General features: G+C 33.3%; 1 protein-coding gene and 2 long non-coding RNA genes across 4 annotated transcripts; 2 read left to right on the top strand and 1 right to left on the bottom strand.

Annotated features, from left to right (window-relative positions):
• The first annotated feature begins 487 nt into the window (after window positions 1-487).
• On the top strand, window positions 488-13263 carry LOC109620479 (uncharacterized). 2 transcript variants are annotated; one of them, XM_066073234.1, is made up of 12 exons: window positions 488-913; window positions 7991-8128; window positions 9007-9099; window positions 9405-9467; window positions 9662-9748; window positions 9882-10191; window positions 10294-10576; window positions 10712-10948; window positions 11035-11216; window positions 11370-11554; window positions 11731-11895; window positions 12079-13263. In XM_066073234.1, the coding sequence occupies exons 1-12, from the start codon at window positions 711-713 to the stop codon at window positions 12335-12337; spliced, it is 2205 nt and encodes a 734-aa protein (XP_065929306.1). In that variant the 5' UTR covers window positions 488-710; the 3' UTR covers window positions 12338-13263. The 2 variants fall into 2 exon arrangements, with proteins under 2 accessions (XP_065929306.1, XP_065929305.1); XM_066073233.1 differs by having other exon boundaries at window positions 490-913; window positions 11370-11590.
• LOC136272146 (uncharacterized) lies at window positions 1477-3895 on the top strand. The gene is made up of 4 exons (XR_010710092.1): window positions 1477-1634; window positions 1749-1814; window positions 2380-2615; window positions 3722-3895. It is a non-coding gene; the product is annotated as an uncharacterized lncRNA (long non-coding RNA).
• Window positions 13264-14955: 1692 nt separating the features above from the next.
• Window positions 14956-16519, bottom strand: LOC117688883 (uncharacterized). Its single transcript, XR_010710091.1, has 4 exons — window positions 16428-16519; window positions 15921-16015; window positions 15507-15647; window positions 14956-15134 (listed from the first exon to the last, which is right to left on the bottom strand). It is a non-coding gene; the product is annotated as an uncharacterized lncRNA (long non-coding RNA).
• Between the last annotated feature and the right edge of the window lie 3255 nt (window positions 16520-19774).

Below are 19774 nucleotides of genomic sequence, written 5' to 3'. Positions count from 1 at the left end.
ATGTGAAACGTATGTTACACGTGTGTTAGACATACGTGAAACATTCCATACGTTTTACGTATGTGGATCCAACTTACGTTTTTCACATGAATTACATACATATCGCATGTAAATTGCTTAAAATTAAATTACTTGAATATTTTTAATTTTTCAGTTCATTCTTGATATACTTCATCTTGCTGCTTGAATCATTTGAATTAATAAATTACTCAGTAACTTCAGAGGATCTTTGGAAACATTAATTTTGCATTTCCAGCTACTTGTGAATCTAAAATTAGAGTTACAGAAAAAAGACAGTTTCGAGATTAAAAATAAATTTAATTCCTTGAATGATTACATTTAGATTTATATTGTTGTCATTCTTCTGTGCTTTAATAGTTTCTGGAAAAAAACAAAGACTTTTACATTAAATTTCATTTTATGATAAAGTAAAATTTACAAATGCCTCGGTTGCTTTTTTATTTAACAATATTGTTAAAGAGACACGGTGACGCAAAAACTAGTGAATTGGATAAAATAGAATTTTTTGGTGGCTTTTGTAAATTTTGTTAAGTTCCTGAAAATATGAGGTTTCAAAAAATAACAAGTTTTATTAAGTAAAAATTCAATTGTTACGGATAAAAATATAATTACTCGTTGGCCCAACACGTAAATATTGTTCGCTCCTCCTTCAACAATATTACGCATGCGCAGAAACGACATAAACAAAAATGGAGTCTAGCCACGAGAAACGAAAAGTAGGTAGACCGAGGTTTTTGACGGATTCTGCAAAGAAAAGAATTGCCAGAGAAAGGAACAGGGCAGCCGTGTTCAGAACAAAGGTGTACCTTGGAGACCAGTACCAGAGATGGATGTTAAAGAAAGAGGAACTCGGTGAAACGCATGCTGGACTTGCCAAGATATTGCTCGACAGGTTTGCTGGATTATTGTTTTTCCTTTATTACAAATCTTATGTTTGGTTTAATTAATTGATATATTTAAATAGTTAAGAGACAATGTCAGTAATCATTGAGCTTTGTCCATATTATAAGTGGAAAGTGTAAAAAATTATTTTTCCTTGATATTGTTATGTTGATTAATACAGGTAAGCGGTATTTTAGAAATGTGGTATTTTTGGCCACATGGTCATTGTTTCCATGGCAACAACCAAAAATAGACAAAAACACTAAAATACCAACAAATCATCAAATTTGTAAAAATAACAATGCATATCAACATAAAATTTTGTTCAATTTGAAAAAAATTGATAACACTAAATTTTGCATTTATTTGGAAATCAGAATGTCAAAGTATTATTTCCCAAATTGCTTTTTTAACATTTTTCATTGTAAAATTTAAAGTATTTTTAAAAATTAATTTCTCTAAAAAGCAGCCTGAATTTGTTTTGATTCTATATTAGATAAAAAATTCTTACATTGGTTTATAAGATTTATCAGTGAAAAACGGTAGTCAATGTGTATAAAAGAAATAACATTAAAAGCAAAGTAGCCAATATGTAATATTACCCCCCTTTATGGAACTCTTCTGCGGCGGAGGTTTAATTAAACTAACAGGAAGTGGAAACCAAACATGCTGTCTGCTCAGTTGGTTGTAGTCTGCTTGAATTTGCAGAGGACTTACAGCAACTTGTAATGGTAGGTGATATTTTATAAATATGTCTGATCTATGCCAAAAATATTTAATGTAAAACATCTATATTGCTTCATAAACAGATAAAAAAAATTTTGACTTTTTGATTGATTTTACAGGGAGTTGTGGTTGCTTGATGTTTGTTTAAAATTGCAGAGGAATGACATCCGATTCAACTTGTAAATGTAAGTGTTGTTCCGTCAACATATGTGATGAGTTTAGAAGAATTTCAATTAAATTGTTAATTTCTAAAATAAAAATACACTCTTTGCCAATTTTACATAGATTTTTAGAAAAAATTGTAATGACTCATGAACTTTGTCTTAATTGTTTTAATTGTCATACGCTTGAAGTTGCGGAGATATGACAGCATCTTTTGAAAATATGTGTATTTTTGTCAGTATGTTGGATGGATTTCAAATAAGTTACCAGTAATGATGTAAAGCATTCATAAATTAATGCAAATTTATATGAAAAATACATAACCCCCACCCCTATCTCTCTCTCCCCCCCCCCCCCCCCCCACTAAACATATGAAAAGACAGAATGTTTATTATACATTCTCTTTTAATGGGCAATTTTAATTTTCAATTTTTAATTCCAAATCAAGCCTCCATGATGATAAGATTACACTATCATAGTTAGATTCTCAGATGTAGTACATGTATGTTTGTTTTGGAAATACATGAATGCTCAATATCAGTTCATTAACAAGCTTTTATATTAATAAGATATCTTGTTCTCTTTTAGATGGAAATCAGTTTGTCTGTAGCTTAGCTTTTTCACACCGAATGATACCTGTGGATATACAAAAAGACCTGGCCAAGACATATTATTCCTATGACATGTTGTAATCTTTCCATAGATGCACACCTCCGACAGTTTTCAATTTGAAGAAGTATAAAATCAGAATCAGAATTATTGAAAATAAGGGGAGGTTTCTTCAGTGAAGATGATGAAATACTTACCATCTGTCCAAAACACAGGTATGTGACATGTCTTATGAATGTATCATGTTTCATAGTATGGTTATGAATATCAGACAATTAAATTCAAAGACTTGCAGAATTTAAATTAAACACCTTTATCAATAAGAACATGTGATTAGTTTTGAAAGAGTTGCTTGTAAATCTCTGAATTAACAGAAAAAATGACCCATAGAAATTTCCTTTGCTTAATAGTGAATTAGAATTTTCTCTCTATCATTTTCTCTCTATCTTAAAACATCTAATTTAATTGTAGTAACTGTGCCTTCAGTTTGACAATGACAGACACTAGCTTGCAAATGACAAATTCATATGTTGTTTGCTTTGTTTTGTTTTTAATGTTTTGAATCAGGAAAAATAAGTACAGGTATAAATGGACTGAAGTGTACATAAATACTTGTACTTGTGAATTTAACTAAGAGCATTTCCTTATGTAACCATCTCTCTGTCTTTCCTTACTTATCTTTCTCTTCTTTAATATTGATGTTAATTGCAAGATATATTCTGTGCATTACTGTGAATCAATCAATTATTACAATGCAGATAGAGGTAGATTCTTTCAGATCATCAAAAAGTTTGGCATACACAAGAAACTTAATCTACCAGCATTAAGTCTACAGATGCATACTAAGTCAAAAAATGTGAAATAAGAAATTGCAAAGTAAATTTTAAGATTTTGACCATATTTTTTTTACATTGAGTGACAATTAACCCCTTCACGGTAACTGCGGTACTGCTCTTTTGCAGGGCAAAATGACATGGTTTGGTGAAATATGACGTAACGTCAATCGTTTCATTTACGTCATTTAATTATCTACCTACCGATATTTCGGCAAAGTGTATCATTTTGCCCTGCAAGAGAGCAGTTCCGCAGTTATCGTGAAGGGGTCTATTGTAAAACTGTCAGTGGAACAAAAATTAAGCATTAGTAGACATAACTGGGAATGTAGAATTAAAAAAAAATATGCCTGCCAGATTGATTATATCAAAAGTATGTGTAAAAACTTTTGATTGCATCATTACTTGACCATGCAGTGGGCATTTGTGAAAAAAATTAGTTAAGTAATGAAAACACATTTACAAATGAATTTTAACATCTTATTTAGATATGTTCTTGGTGTTGGATGGAGGTCAAGTATGATGTGTTCCCTTGGATGGACATGTAATCATCAAAGCAAGAGCAATTCAAAAGGAACCATAACAAAAGAGCAGTCATTCTTCCTGAAGAAGTATTATGATTGTCTTATTAGAATTGGTTCAGGTTTGTCAATTATTTTGATTATTATGGCATTGAGATTAAAAACACAGAATCTTTATTTCTATATTATCTCTCTCTCTCTCTCTCTCTCTCTCTCTCTCTCTCTCTCTCTCTCTCTCTCTCTCTCTCTCTCTGTGTTGATAAATAAAGCCTAGGACCAGTAGTCTGTCAAAATATATTGGCCTGCAAAAAAATTTTCTTGCCCCCATATATCCATATGTGTAACATTCAAAATTGATTACAAATTGTTTTAGACATTTGGCTTTTAAAATATTTACAAGTCCATCATACTTGTCAATTTTTTAATTTCACTGGCAGGAATAAAAAAAATTTCTGGCCGCAGTCTTCGGACCACTGAGTTTTTGTAATGACTGATGTTACAGTCCAAATTAAATGAATTCTTTACTGCGAGCGCTTTCAGCCATGTTGGCTCTTCAAACAGTTACACAAAATTAAACGTAGGTAATCAAATAATTGATTTGCTTTTTATTATCTCACCTGAGCTGAAAGCTCAAGTGAGCATTTCTGATTACTTTCTGATTACATCCACATGTCTGTCTGTCTTTCCATCCATCTGTAAACTTTTTGCATTTTTGACTTCTCTCCAGAACCACTGGGTCAGTTTTAACCAAGGAATATAAGTAGAAAAAATCTTTTGAAAAGTCTTTTAAAAAGGGATTTGATGTTTAACATAGGAATATGTGCAGTAAATTTTAAAGATTTTTTTAAACAAGGTATACTCTTAATTGTTATTTTAGATATTTTGTTCTGATACCATGAAGTTAATTTGATGAGCTATTGTTGCTCAGATTAGTGATGTGGCTTCTGGGCCTCTTGTTTGAATTTGTTAGATGATATCTCCATCATTTACTGTAATAGTTTTTCAACTTTTACAGGAGTGTGGTCCAATTGTAGAAAACATCTTATAAAAAGGATGGATTCAGATAAGGAGAATACACAAGGGGAAAATGAAGTAGACACATATCTAGTTGGTTCTGCTGAAGTTCTTCACAAAGGATGGGCTTTGAAGTCAAAATATTAATGCGAGTTTAAGTGATTCACTGAATCTCAAAAATCTTTCTTGAAAGTTTGAGGTTGTAGAAAGCAGTGGTCATAAACTTGACCCAGAAGATGTAGCCTCCGAGATGAGAAGAGTGAGAAATGCAGAAGGAAAGCGCATTTTCAGAATTGATGAGTTCCTTTCAGGAAATCAAGTTTCCAGCTATTTCTGCAGATTGGACTTAAAAAGGAGGAGGATTTCTGTTGTGATCAGATGGTTGAAGAAAAGGACCTAGAAGCTGAAAATGATTTGGACAATTTTAGAAGCTTGGCCACTTTAGCATTTTATTAGAACTTCTGATTCACTATTTTTAGACCACCCGAGTCACTCAGGTGACCTATTGCTGCAGCTATCTGTATTTGTCCGTCATCATTCGTTGTACATTGGTTGTAAACTTTTGAACATTTTTAGCTTCTTTTTTGAAACCACTGAACCAATTTAAACCAAAGTTAATATATGTACTGAAGTACATACCAGGTATATATTTATGATGAGGAAGAGTGCCTCTTCCAAAATTGGGAAGTTCATGGCCCTGGGTGAAGTGTTCTGGTGTTAGGGTGGGGCTCTAAATGCAGTAGTTCTCCTATGCTCCTGGGTATTAATCCGATGAATTAAGTATATAGTTATGATAAGGAAGAATGCCTCTTTCAAAGTTATGAATTTCATGGCCCCTGGATCAGGAGTTTTCTTGTACGGACAGGTCTCTAATAATTATGTATTGGGTAGGGTGGTGTAATTTTTGCCCATTTATTTTTTTGTTCTTAAGATTTTTTCAATTATGTCACTGTATGTTATGCTATGACGTTTTAATAATTTTTTTTAGAATTTTGAAAGTTTATTGGATTAAACTATCCTGGAATAATAAAAATGATTTCATAATAACCCTATAATTATAATGCACATGAATATACATTGAAAGAGCCACACTGCAGGTACTCAGGTGACCGATAAGAACCATGGGCCACTTGTAAAATGTAGTATTGTTTGTGTGCTATGTGAACGCATCATGTATATTTTCAACTGAAACTCTTCACTTTGAACTGTTGAGGTTAGTCATTGTAGATGTCATAAACGGGGGTGATAATTTTGTTAAAAAAAATTAGGAAAAACAAATTTAGGCAATGAACAATTTTTATATACATGTATGATGTCCTTCTGTTAGAAGCAAGAAATATTTAAATAACTTTTTATGTAACCAAGTCAAAACTTTACCTTAAACAAATTTGTATGGTTAAAATTGCATTTCAATTAAATTAGTAAGGTAGAGTATATTCTGCTGTTAATTTTGCTTAACAAGAAAACAAATACAAACAATTGAAAAATTACCGCTATGTATAATGGTTTTTTTCTGTTAAAAACACTGATTTAATTTATCAAATTATAAAGTTTGTATCTCCGTCAAAGTGTGTCTCTCTCTCTCTCTCTCTCTCTCTCTCTCTCTCTCTCTATATATATATATATATATATATATATACACACACAAAGATAAGTGTTGCCATACAAATCCTTTTCATAATGTGTTTTTTATTATTTTGGTAAAGTTTTTATGAGTTTTAAAATTTAAACATTTCATTATTGTAACTTATAAAGTGTGTGAAGGCTTATAAAACCTATCTCGAGTCTGATTTGTATGGCAAAAATGTGTTGCTAGGGAGAACATAATGTTGCTATGGACATGATTTAGAAAAACTAAAGAAAATGGAAGTGATTGGAAAGAAATAATGATGTTTTTAAAATATCAAATATAGCTACATACAGTCATTAAAAACATATTCTAGGTCTGATTTCTGTGTCAAAAAATGTGTTGCTATGGTTAAAATTATGTTGCTATGGGAATTATTTAATTGAATGAAAAGAAAAATATGATAATAAAATGTTCTTCTCATAATATTTAAAAAATATATATATAAATAATCTACATACATGCAGTTAAATAAACGTAAATAAATTAATGACTTGATGTGTCAAAAAGATGTTGCTATGGACAAAATTGCGTTGCTATGGACCTAAAGCACAAAGAAAAAGCATTAAAAAGTAAAAACTTAACAATCAAGTCATATTGAATGTTTAGTTCATATTTACTTTTACTAATACATAATTTTTATAGGCTATGTAGAGGACGAACTGAAATAAAAATGGTGGAAAATTGCAAATATTCATCATTCTGCCAAAAAAATTAGGAAAACCAACTACCCAAATTTATTGATTATGTACATAATATTGACCACTGTCATTATGCTGATATAATTTATTTTTGCAGAGGTTGTTGCTTTTTTTAAAAAAAAGGGTTTAAAATGGCTTTGTTTTATGACAATATTGTATCTAGTAAAACATATCTTCTTCTGGTTGTCATAGCAACTATGATGTCATTTCATTGAATAATAATTCCATCCAAATTATATTATACAAATGACTGTCTTTTTAGGTAAACTATTAAAAAGGTATATTTTTAACTCTGAAGTGGCCCATTTTGTATATTTAGATCCCTATTTTTCAAGGATTTTGTTCACTAATAGACAATATGGAACAAAACATTTGTTTTGTTGTCATGGAAACCAAGCAAAAAAAAATATCACTCAAAGTTTGCTAAAAATTTGTTACTTGCTTCTCCTTTGATAACTTAGTATGGTTTTAAATGATTTTTAAAATTTTCACTTTCCATGCGAAGCTCGATGCTTACTGACATTGTCTCTTAATACTACATTGTAGTACAATTTTATACCCGAAAATTGGTTTTGTCGTGTATTAACGGTCTTCTTGTGAAATGTTCATCTCTGGGGGCCCCCACGGGGTATTTATTGAATAAACGTGGGAAACATGAACAAAGTCGTTAAAACACAACGAATGCGGCCAAATATTATGCGCTGGGTCATTTTAATAATTGATATATTATATACGTTAGAAAATAGACATTTTTTATTTCTGGAATAATTATGATATGTACATTTAATAGCAATAGTTGCTGGTAATGACACAGTTAACAAGAATTCTATATACAAAAAAGTGTACACCACTGAAGCTTTCAACGCAATGTATTTGATGTATTTCATTTAATAGGTTTTCTACAGACAGTGAGACAGAGTCAAGTTCAGCCCAAGGAGCCCCCTATCCTCAGCAAGCATCAACTCCTGTCACGAAATTCAGGAAACGTCACCTTCGTCCCCCAAATGTATCAGAGATCTCCTCAGCCGTGAGGTAAATTTAAACACACAATTGAAAAAAATAAACACTAAAAAGTAATACACACAGGAACATGTGCAATATATGATAAAAGTGTGTGTTTTTTATTTTCAAATTGATTGCTTATTTTGAAACTTTAGGAAAATTCATATTTAGGGATAATAAGGCTTAATTGGCATCAAACCATGCAAATTAATGGGCAAAAATGGTAGGAAAGCTAATATGTAATGTTGTCTCAGTTTGTCAAAGGCAGAGGGCGACTAAGCATTTCATGGGCAAATCTAATTCTTTAGTCTGTCCCAAGATATCTTGGATTCACATTTTGCTTAATTGCTTGATATTTAAAAATACCTCAGGGTTCAAACGATATTATTCAAAAGTATAAAAAATTTCCAAGATTTCTGAGTCAAAACGCCCCTGTTAGCATATCAGGTTTCAATACAATGCTAAAAAATGTGATGTCTGCAGAGATTTTGTATTGCAGCAAGCCCGGATGATAATCTGAAAAATTGCGTGATGTATTCCGAGTGTATTCCGAATGGAATAAAGATGTAAACATTCCCCATTATAAATCTCCTTAAGGAATCTGTTTTCGTTCCTGTGAATTAATTTTCTGAGTGACAGTTGATAATGTGTCAATGAAATTATCTTGGAAATTATCCTTTTTAACTATTACAAGTGCACTTCTTTCACAGGTATGTGGGTTTTTTTTAAATCGTCCAAATGTGTTGCATAAATATCTTGGGACAGACTATAGTAGTATTGCCTCCCAGGGCATTTTATATACATGTATAAGATACTTCTCATTATGATATGATTAATTTATTGTAAATGATGTTATTCTTGTTTTTACTTTAGAACACTTTTATTTGATTTTTCTTTTATATTTTAAGTGAGAACACAGATACAGATGCAGGTCCAGCAGTCTTAAGAACATCCATTCAACCATCACCTCAACCAACAACCAGTAAACAAGAATCTCCTGGGTAAATCTAGCTGAATTGAATATTGTATTCGTTTTGTTTAACAGTTGTCCATCAATCAATTTATATGGAGACTAAATATATACCGGTAGCTATTAAAGTACATGTAGTTAGAGTGTTGCAGGATTTAATAGGTTGGTTTACGTACCAATTTACATCTTTGATATATAAAAATGATCACAGAACTTCTATTAATATGTTGAAGATATGCATATAATTGTACCGGATATCATACAGTTTGTCCATATGCATGTATATCTGTACATGTACATAATATATATAACTTTCAATCAATTATAATATTACAGTCCAAGTCACAAGAGAAGAAAGTTATATGCTGATGAAGCATCATCATTTGTTAATCCTTTCGAGTAAGTAAATTCGAACTTATTGCCTTTATTGTGATATCTTTGGTTGGTGAGTTTAATTTTAAATGCACCTTGAATTATACATATACCATGAAACTTGTATTAATACGTTATCATTGATATCAAGTATGTCTCTAGTAATTTGATTTCAAGATGTGATCAAAGAAATACTTCATTTATGAACTTTTTGTTTGCAGCGTTACAATAGATGTAACTGAAGACAGTATCAGTGATGACGTAAATTCAGATGAGGAATACGAACCGAGCTTTAATATAACTCTAAGGTAATAACATACTGCTTTATAGATTTGCTTTGCAGTTTAAACTAAACGTAGTGTATGAATATATTTTACAATACACTTTTCTTTATTGAGAAAAGGTATATAACTATTAATATGTAATTATTATTTTTCTTAGACCCAATAACATGTTTGGACTAACAGAAGTGAACATGGAGGAGGAAGAGTTTGGAGCGGAGGAGACAGAGGATGCGGGAGAAGCAGAGGATGAGCAGGAGACACAGGGTAACAGGGGGTCTGGCATCACCAAGATTAAAGACGAGGAGGACATCCATTTGCTGACCAGTGATAAAACCTGCCTTGTTTACCAGAAGTGTATTCTGAAACTAGCCAGCTGCAATGTAGGAAACAGTTGTAAGGTGAAAGGGTGTACCTCTCCAGTCAGTCATCGGACAGAAAACATAGGATCAGCACTCTACATATTCTGGGTGAGCTTACTTGTTTTTTCAACAAAACCAACTTCTATACTTTGAACGCAATGGAAATAAATATATTATATCTGACATCCTTTTTATTTTAATGATATATAGGAATGTAGCAATAAACATGAGGTCCATAGGTGGTGCTCCCAACCAGTTTTAAATAGGAGACTTCATGGAGGAGATCTCTTAATTGCCTCAGCCATCCTTTCATCAGGAAATAACTTTGCTAAGTGTGCATTGTTTGCGAAGTTTCTAAAGTTGTATTTCCCAAGCAATTCAAAATTCACAGCAATACAACGGAATTACCTTGTACCTACCATTGATGCCTTCTACAAAGAACAACAACAGGAAATTTTTGAGAATTTGCAAGGTCAAAGTGTTATTGCTCTGGGTTTGTATATTTTTAATTTATAAAATAATATTCATAATTTTTACTTACATTAGCATGCTGTGGTATTGTCTATTTTCGTATGAGATTTTTGCATGTATGACATTGAATAACATTTAATTTATGTGTTCTTATTAGGTGATGGAAGAAATGATAGCCCTGGACACAGTGCACAGTATTGCACATACTCAATGATGGATAACGAGTCCAAAAAAATACTGTCACTCATCACCATGGACAAAAGACAAACGGAAAAGAAAAGTTCAAACATGGAGAAAGCATGTTTTGTAAGAGCAATGGAAGAGTTGGCAGAGAATGGTGTGGTTGTGTCAGAAGTAGTGACAGACGCTCATTTACAAATTGGAGCAGTAATGAGTGAGTAACACTTTAATTTAATGCTTATGCTTTTGCTCTCATTTTTTCTTTGTGTACTGAATGAGAAACATGACAATTTTTAACAGAAAACCGGTTTCCAGAAATCAAGCATTCCCATGATATCTGGCATGCTGCCAAAAACCTAGGGAAGAAGATTGTAGCTGCTGGCCAGAACAAGGAATGCAAAGAACTTTTAGGATGGAGCAGAGACATTGTCAACCACTTTTGGTACTCGTGTTCCTATGCCACAGATGTAGACAGCTTCATGGTGAGAAGATATCTGTACTGCATATAGTATATATCTAATCTGTTGTTGTTCTGACTGGAATTGAAATATGCTTCTTACTTCATTCATCAATCCATATGTAATCAGATCTTACAGTAAATTAATATGTATGTTGATTGCTCCTTTTGATTTCAGGAGGTGTGGTGTGGGGTTGTCCACCATGTCGTAAATGAACACGAATGGAGCATGTCTTACTCAAGCAGTTACTTTGGGAACAACAAATGTATGCATGGTCCAATGGAGGAGGAAGGCCACAAAGACTGGATCATAAAAGGCAGTCCTGCACACACAGCTTTGATCCAGATTGTGTTCAATAAAAGGTTTCTGCGGCAGATACATTATTATGTGAATTTCAGGTAGTCTTGCTGAATTTTCTTTTTTTTCTTTAAATGATGTGAATGTAGATTTTTAAATCCCATTTTGTAACATAGGGGGATGTATTAAGTATATTTAACCAGTGTATGTATACATGTACACTATTCGATCTATATTTTAGGAGCACTGCCGAGTTAGAGAACTTCAACAACCTCATTCTTATGTACAGCGGGAAAAGGTTTGCCTTTTCACCCCCCGTATATAATGCACGATGTCAGTTGGCAGCATTGGACTACAATGCCAATGTTGACAGGGAAGTTAAAAGAAATCCTGATGGATCAGTACAGTAAGAAATTATACTTTTAAAATATATTTATTATGATTTCTTTAAACATTCTGTAATTCATCACTTTTAATGTTTTTTGTCAAATTTAAATAAACTTTCTTGTTTCCATTAGTTATAAAACAAGTGTTGGAATTGAAATTGAAAGTTAATATATTCTCTTTCCTTTGTAATACATGTATATAGGCAGCATAGAACTTTCAACAAGAAGAGTGGCCGCTGGAGCGTCACACCTGTAAAGGTTGAGAAGAGTTATATCCATGTGGAGATTCTTCAGAAACGAATCGTTCAAGCACGGCTGACTGACCAGGAAGGGATGTGCCACCCTGCAGTCCTTGCTGCCACTGACCCACGACGCCTGAGCAGGACCATCGCACCAGTGGAGCCCAAACCAACAGCAGTGCTACAGGAGGAGAAAGTCTCTAGATTTATGAAGAAAGACTGAAGACTGAGCATGTAATCTGTCATTAACAAAAAGATGTATGAGTTGTGATGATTCTAATGACTGAAATATAATTATGTGTAAATATGTGGTATACTTAAGAAATACACAGCAATGTTAAAAAGTTAGACCAAACCACTTTGTGTGTTCCAGTTATTGACTTTGCAATTATGCACCCTACCTTGCTAAATTCTCATTGCATTGGAGTACTAGTTTAATTTTCATACTACATGCATATCTTCTTCAGTTTGATTTTGTGCTTCTTTTGAATGTTGCCAAAGAAGAATGAGAAGTCATAGTATTAAAGACTTTGAATGGTCTCTTTGAAGATATAAGGTCAAAAAATTCCTTTAGAAAGAAACAAAAGGATGTTTATTATGTAATCAAAATTGTGTAGAAGATGAATGTCGCTTTCTTACTTACTGTTAATTATATAAAGAAGGAAGAATTTTTTTTTTTCATTATATCTATCAATTTATACTAAAAAACGACAATCCTTTGAGACCTAAGTGAACTACTTATAAAGAGCATGACACCAACTTTGTATTTGTACAAGGTACTTTTTTCTGACCACATAGATACATGTATGTATATTGTTAATATGACAAACTGTAAATGTGCCTGACTGTTACATGTTTATGTATGGGTATGGACTATTTTGAAGGTAGAATCTTTCAGGAATTTCTCTCAGCTACAGGTAATTGTAATCTTGTATGCCCAAAATTGGAAATAAAACTATTGATATTTATATCCCATCTGAAAATTAACAGTTTCCATCCATAATTCAATTCCATAAATATCCATTCCATTCTTTGCTTAAGTTACTGATAGACTTTTAAGTAATACTCATACAGTGTTGAAAATTATTCAAATTAATATCCTAGTCAAGACATGGTAAATAAGTTCTCAATAAATTGATTAAAATAATATAAAATCTGAATTGTCATTTATTTTGGTGAACAATACCGGGTTATGCAAAACAACAGCAAAATGAATTTATACATTTTTATTGCAATGGATCATTTTTAAACCCAACATAATGACCAAGTGGGTCGGGAAATTTTTCTCTGATGCGCCAGACACAACAACTTGGTATGACACGTCTGTCTCCTGCCCCGAGCCTACCATGGTGCCAAAGAACAAACTGACGGTAGGCTGTGTGTCTGTTCGCTCGGTTCCTGTCCTCGTCTTCTGGCATGGCCAGGATATCCTGCCGGTAGAGTCTGGCTACAGCCAGGACAGCCTCATCGAGCATAAGAACTCTGAAATCCTGTTGATGACATAAAACATTATACTGGTACATGTGAATGATTTATGATTGTAACAACTTGTAAAAAGTTTCATTACTTTTTAATTTTGGTGACAAAATAATCCACTTACAGGTAGTCTAGAAATGCAACTCTCCGGATCTTTATGACAACACAATCGTTCCCTTTGAGTTGGCATTTCCTTACAAAAAGTGCAGACACACCAAGACGGTTGTGACTGCGAGGGCCCAGGACCTTCAGGTTGCTGTGGTTCCTTGTTGCTGGAGCCCAGAATAGCAAACAAGTACTCTGGATTCTCCTCGACAACTCTTACGAGAGTTTCCCTCATCTCAGTAGGGGAGAGTGCATCAACTCTTCTCTAAAAAAATATAAATGAAAGAATATAAATGCAAATTCATAAATTTAGTATGGTAATTTACATTATTACATATATTAGCCAATAATAAGGGTTTAGTGCATACTTACTAATACATTTCTTCAAAATTTAAATATGCAAAAGGAATCATGCATTATATATGCAAAAGGAATCATGCAGTATGCAATTTCATTATATTCAAACTTATGAATACCAGTATTGTCATTGTTTTCTTTTGCTGGCTCTGCTACCAGGCCTGGTAGCCCGCGGCCGTTGCGACTCAGCCCGGACCGTTCGAGGTCGCCCTCTCCCCCTTCCCGACACCTTTCGTGGTCTCCCACGCCCCCTTCTCTGAATTGTCTCCTCCTCGGTCGATTCGTCGTCTGTACTCTTAAAGGGAAATACAGTTTTGCATTAATTGACACATTAAGCAATTTCAGTCTAATTCTCCCGCCGAACTGTCGGTATATCGTGTCCCTTCATGGGGCCCCACACAATGAAATCTACCATTTATGATTATTTTGAGGTGATTATCCAGACAAAACCGTTATAATGTTTAAAAAATATTTACATTCAAACCATTTAATCAGATATATACGCTATATGCGATTGTACTTGCAAGTCTTACCTCGTTGTATTCCGATTCCATCCTTTTCTCAAATTTCTGTCGCTTGTCAATTAATGTCACGTGACGCTAAACGTAAACTAAAAACCGTTCCGGATCATGCAATATTCGTTTTCCCGGTGCATTCAAATTGCACGTTTCGTCTGCATTCCGGTGCAGATGAATGCACAAAAACTTGGCTATGGTCATCTTTCTTCACAATCTTTGAATTTTATGAAAAATATTTACAAAAAAAATATGTAAGATTGAGTCACCATGTCTCTTTAAAGAATAACAGGATCCATTTAGATTTTATTGCAAATACAACATGAAGAAAGTTTACAATTGTTAATAATTTTTTCTTTTATTTGCAAGCTCTCAGAGAGAGAGAGAGAGAGAGAGAGAGAGAGAGAGAGAGAGAGAGAGAGAGAGGGGGCAAAATAGAAGGTCAATCACAAATATTAATTTGACAAAATAATTTTTTACCTCCAGTATATTCATCATGATTTTTGTCCACCTCCAACTTCTTCCTTTTTAATGTTTTTCCATGACAATGCTTGTTTGAACTTCTTTCTAAAATATTAATACAAACTTAAGTACATACAATCAATAGAGTTTTTAAATACACGATAAAAAATATAATTTATACATGTAAGCGGAAAACAACTTATACATAGGTAAATATTTTTTATGCAAATAAGCTTGAATCATTTGGGTGAAATGATATTCTAAAGTACACTTACACATAGTTTCACATAGTCCCCAGAAAAGTGTGTGTGCATGCATTGGGGGGGGGGGGGGGGCAACTCCTTGATAATTCACTTTTTATATGAAAATTTAAGAAAAATCGTTGCTGCAACAAAAAAAAAAAATAGGGGGGTATTGGGTTGGGGGCGACTGGATACATGTCTGTATTAATCCTTATCCTTATCTAAATTGAATTACCTTAATCTGTCACTAAATTAGCAACCACTTTGCAACTGTCTTTGAACTCCGCGAAGAACTTTTGGATCCTGGATCATTCATTACAAAATCTTCAGGCTACATCAAAACATATCTTTGAAACTTCTGTATTATATCCATTTGCTACAAAATATAATACATGCATTAGATAAATAGATATATCAAAATTTTACACTTACTTACTAAGAAATACAAATGTACATGTAGGTGTCATGCAACAGATTATCATTAATGATCCTGAACACCCAGTGACTTCTACTTTTAATGAAGTATGTCATAGAAATCCATACCTTTGAGTTATTTATTAGGTTGGATTTGTATGGTAAAATTTCCCAGCGGTGTTGATGACCCTTAAAAAATGTTTAAATTGTGAAATGCAATGGTATGTGTACTTACATTATGATTTTATCAATTCAAAGAGACATCTGTCTTTGACTGTGTTAGCTAGTTGGTGTCCTCTTCCAGGGATATGTCAAGCAGCCAATGCATGCCTATAAAAAAATTTCAATTACCATGCAATAAGAATACAACTTAATAGAGGCAATTCAATAATTATTTCACTTAATAGTTGCAATGGAAGACCTACTCGTTTCTTTACATAGGCTTTGCTCTAGTTTTTCTCTACTTTCAAATATTTCCGTTTTCAAATGCGTCTTATCCAAGATCGACATATATTTTATTGGTTTTAATAAGTATTGGTTCTTCTATATTTACTAAACCAAATAGCTGTTTAGTTGTAGCTCTCTGGGGAAACATCATTTTTATCGTCATTAATTCAACCCGAATTTTCCCGGAGAACACAGTTACAGCTCCGTGCTACATGTTTACTCTTTTGACATCGGTAATTGTACGATATAATTTTCAAATGCAAGTAAATAAAAACGAATGCTTGACAATCATTACCTCTGCTAAATCCATCCTGCAGTTCGATCTTCTGCCTCCGTGACGAAAAAATGTGACGAATATTTTGTCATCGACAAAACTAAAACCGATTTCGTATTAATTCCGGATTCGTTATCGAATTAATTTTAAGAAGACGCGTGGCTTCTGTTAATGAAACAACTTTATTTATGCATAGTTTAAACCAATAAAACACGCACAGTAGCAAGGCTTTTCTTCACACATGTTCACATGCATTCATTTCAAAGACATGAGTGATAAAGCAGCATCAGACATGTGTAGTTACACATGTACATGCAGATCATGCGCGGATCCAGAAAAAAAATTCCCCGGGGGGGGGGGGGGGAGTCCGAAGGATAATTGTGTTTGCCCGGGGGGGGGGGGGGGATCCGAGGCATATTTGCGATAATTTTACTGTGTAAATTTCATTAACTTTCACTTTCCGATGGAGGGGGGGGGGGGGGGGGGGGGGGAGTTGGGATCCCTCCGACCCCCCCCCCCCCCCCCCCCCCCTGCCCCCTTAGATCCGCGCATGCAGATAATTTTAATGTAAAGTTATTCAAATGCATGCCTTCAGTTCGCACATATGTAAAACATATATATTATTAACGCACGTGTAACATGGTTTTTAGAACTCATGTTAACCAGGTGTTTATTAACATATGTGTAACATGTGGTTGTGATCTACATATGTAAAACATATGGTTCACGTATGTTTAACATATGTAAAATCTAACGTATGTTAAACATATGTGATGTTGAACGTATGTTATCACACGTATGTTAACCATGCGTTTCTCAACATATGTGTAACGTACGGTTAGACTTCACATGTGTGTAACGTATGTTTAACGTATGTTGTACGTGTGTTAAGTTCAAACATATGTGAAACGTATGTGGCACAATTAGCTGTGTAGTAAGTGAGGATGTGTACCGTTTAAAGAGTCCCTTTAACCTCGTACATGTATACCGTGATGACTAGTCGGATGAAGATCTTGTAGTTTTCAGCACGTGTCAATTACTGTCAATCAAAGTCCACGTGGTACAAATAAACGATTTAAGATTATTTGTACGACCCTTAAATTTCCGGAAGCTCAGAATTACGTGAATTAAGTTTGTGAAAGGGATTTTTATTTATTTCAACTATTACAATCACCGTTTTTTCTTATTTCCTAACGATATAATAGGGAAGTCGTGAGCAGTTTCTTTGATGTGAGGCAAGTTACATAATCAAAATATTGATTTAAAATGGGCTATTAATCCCAAAATAAACTATTACATGTATGATACTAAGAGAGAACTTTTAGATATAAAATATAGGTATAGCACTTTTATTGAAACAAAGTAAAAATCACTGGGCATCAGAGCTGCTAGTCTCTTCTAACTGAAGGTGCGTTTAGTCGTGTGTAACAGGGACAACTGATATTTATCTGACATAGAACACAAATAAACGGATCTAAAACAAGTACATACTCCATTTTACAAATTAAGCGTAATATTGTCGCCGAATACACAGAAACACATGTTTTTCCCCGGTAACAGCATCTTCGCTAGCCAGGGGTTTTCGGTCCTCTTTGCTCCCCATAAACCCTTGGCGGATTTCATTACGAAAACTTGATGATCTGGTGGCGCTATCTATCAAGAAATTTAAAATTGCTATAAAAAATTGCCCCGACTTTATTCCGATATTTCTTAATTTTCCTTAATCGTTGTCTTGATTCTCGGCTATCTTGATTCTCGGTTGTTATTTTTACAAGCATCTTTCTTTTTCTTTATTCATAATTCGTATGATCATTCTTTATTGCGTACTAATGTACATGGTACTATTGCCGATCAAATTCCCTTAGTGAAAAGACGATGTAAAATTACACGCAGTAAATGATAAGATAAACAATCAATTTCAGATAAGAAATCTTGAAATCAATTGTTATATAGTTTTTTGAGTAATGACACGAATTTTTATTAATTTAAATATTGATTCTACGATTTTCTGCACTTGTACGTATACACAGATGATACCTACATGTAACCCGTCATCGCTTCTCTTATCTAAACTAAGATCGCGTGTATAGTCAAAATATGACTATTACTCTTTGTTTTTCCGTTAAACTATACATGTTCATGTAACATATTTCTTACGATATGTACACAACTGGATATGCACAAGTCAATAGCTTTTAATGGCGATATTTATCATTCTGTTGAACAGGTGTCCGCTCTTCACTGTATGCATGCGATTTAGCTGACGATTTACAGATGCTGACTAACCTGTTTATATTTTATTTACCTTTTTACACACAGACTTGTAGAAAACAGTTCACGGAAAAATACCTGGTAATCAATAAATGAATGTTTAAAGGGATAAAATTATTTTGAATTTATCTAGTAACAAAAATAATAAGACAGCGATGGAAAAAGACTCTGATCGCCAGTACATGAGTTATGTAATCATGAAGTCGGAAGAAAATTATTGTTGAATAATTCAAATATAAACACTCTTTTTAATAGGGATTAACAAAAAAGTTTTCATTCAATAATTTTCTTCTAGCCATATAGGAGGAGCCAAGTAGCACGCGGCACAAGGCGTGATCTGTACTGTTATACTTATATAATTAAACTGATTGACAGGCGAAGCATGTGGAGTCCTGAGATAAAATCCCTTTCAAATGACCAACTATAGAAACCTAAAGCGAAATAATATAGTTCAGAGATAAAACTTTAATTTAAGTAATATAATCAACACACAATTTTTCTCTCTCTATCTCTCGCTCTCTCTCTGAGAGTGTATGTAATTGTGTGCAAACAATTTGGAATTATTAGATTTTTATTTGTATGAATTAAATTCATTTATTTTAGACTCATGGTTTTCGCAACGATTTCAACACAATGACTAAAAGTTTGTACAGTAGACGATATATTCAGATTGATCTCGACGGTTAAAATTTTGACGCTATTTCACATCACACATATTAGATTGAAAATAAATTTTAAAAGAGCTGTGTTCGTGCTTACATCTACTTGCAAAATGTTGAAATCCCATTCAACTATTTACAATATAATTAATCAGTGTTTTGGTACATTAATGTACCCGGTAAATGATATTTTATTGCAAGTTAATATTTGTGAAAATCCCGCATGTATTGAGTCGCTGAATTGTTTTACGGATCCACGCGCCGATAGTCTTCCGTGTAGTTGTTTGTGTACATACCTACAGACAGTTCCTTTGTTATTTTAGAGATTAAGAAAAGCCATGAAACTAACAAAGTAGAAGTAAGATAGATTCAGACTATACACACGACAGGTTGTAATGAGTTACCAAACAGGTGTCCGTGGAAAAGTGTGAATACTGG

Source organism: Magallana gigas, chromosome 10, assembly GCF_963853765.1.
Source record: "Magallana gigas chromosome 10, xbMagGiga1.1, whole genome shotgun sequence".
NCBI lineage: Eukaryota > Metazoa > Mollusca > Bivalvia > Ostreida > Ostreidae > Magallana > Magallana gigas.
Note: the sequence above shows the minus strand (reverse complement) of the source record. Positions and strands in the feature narration are given on the sequence as shown.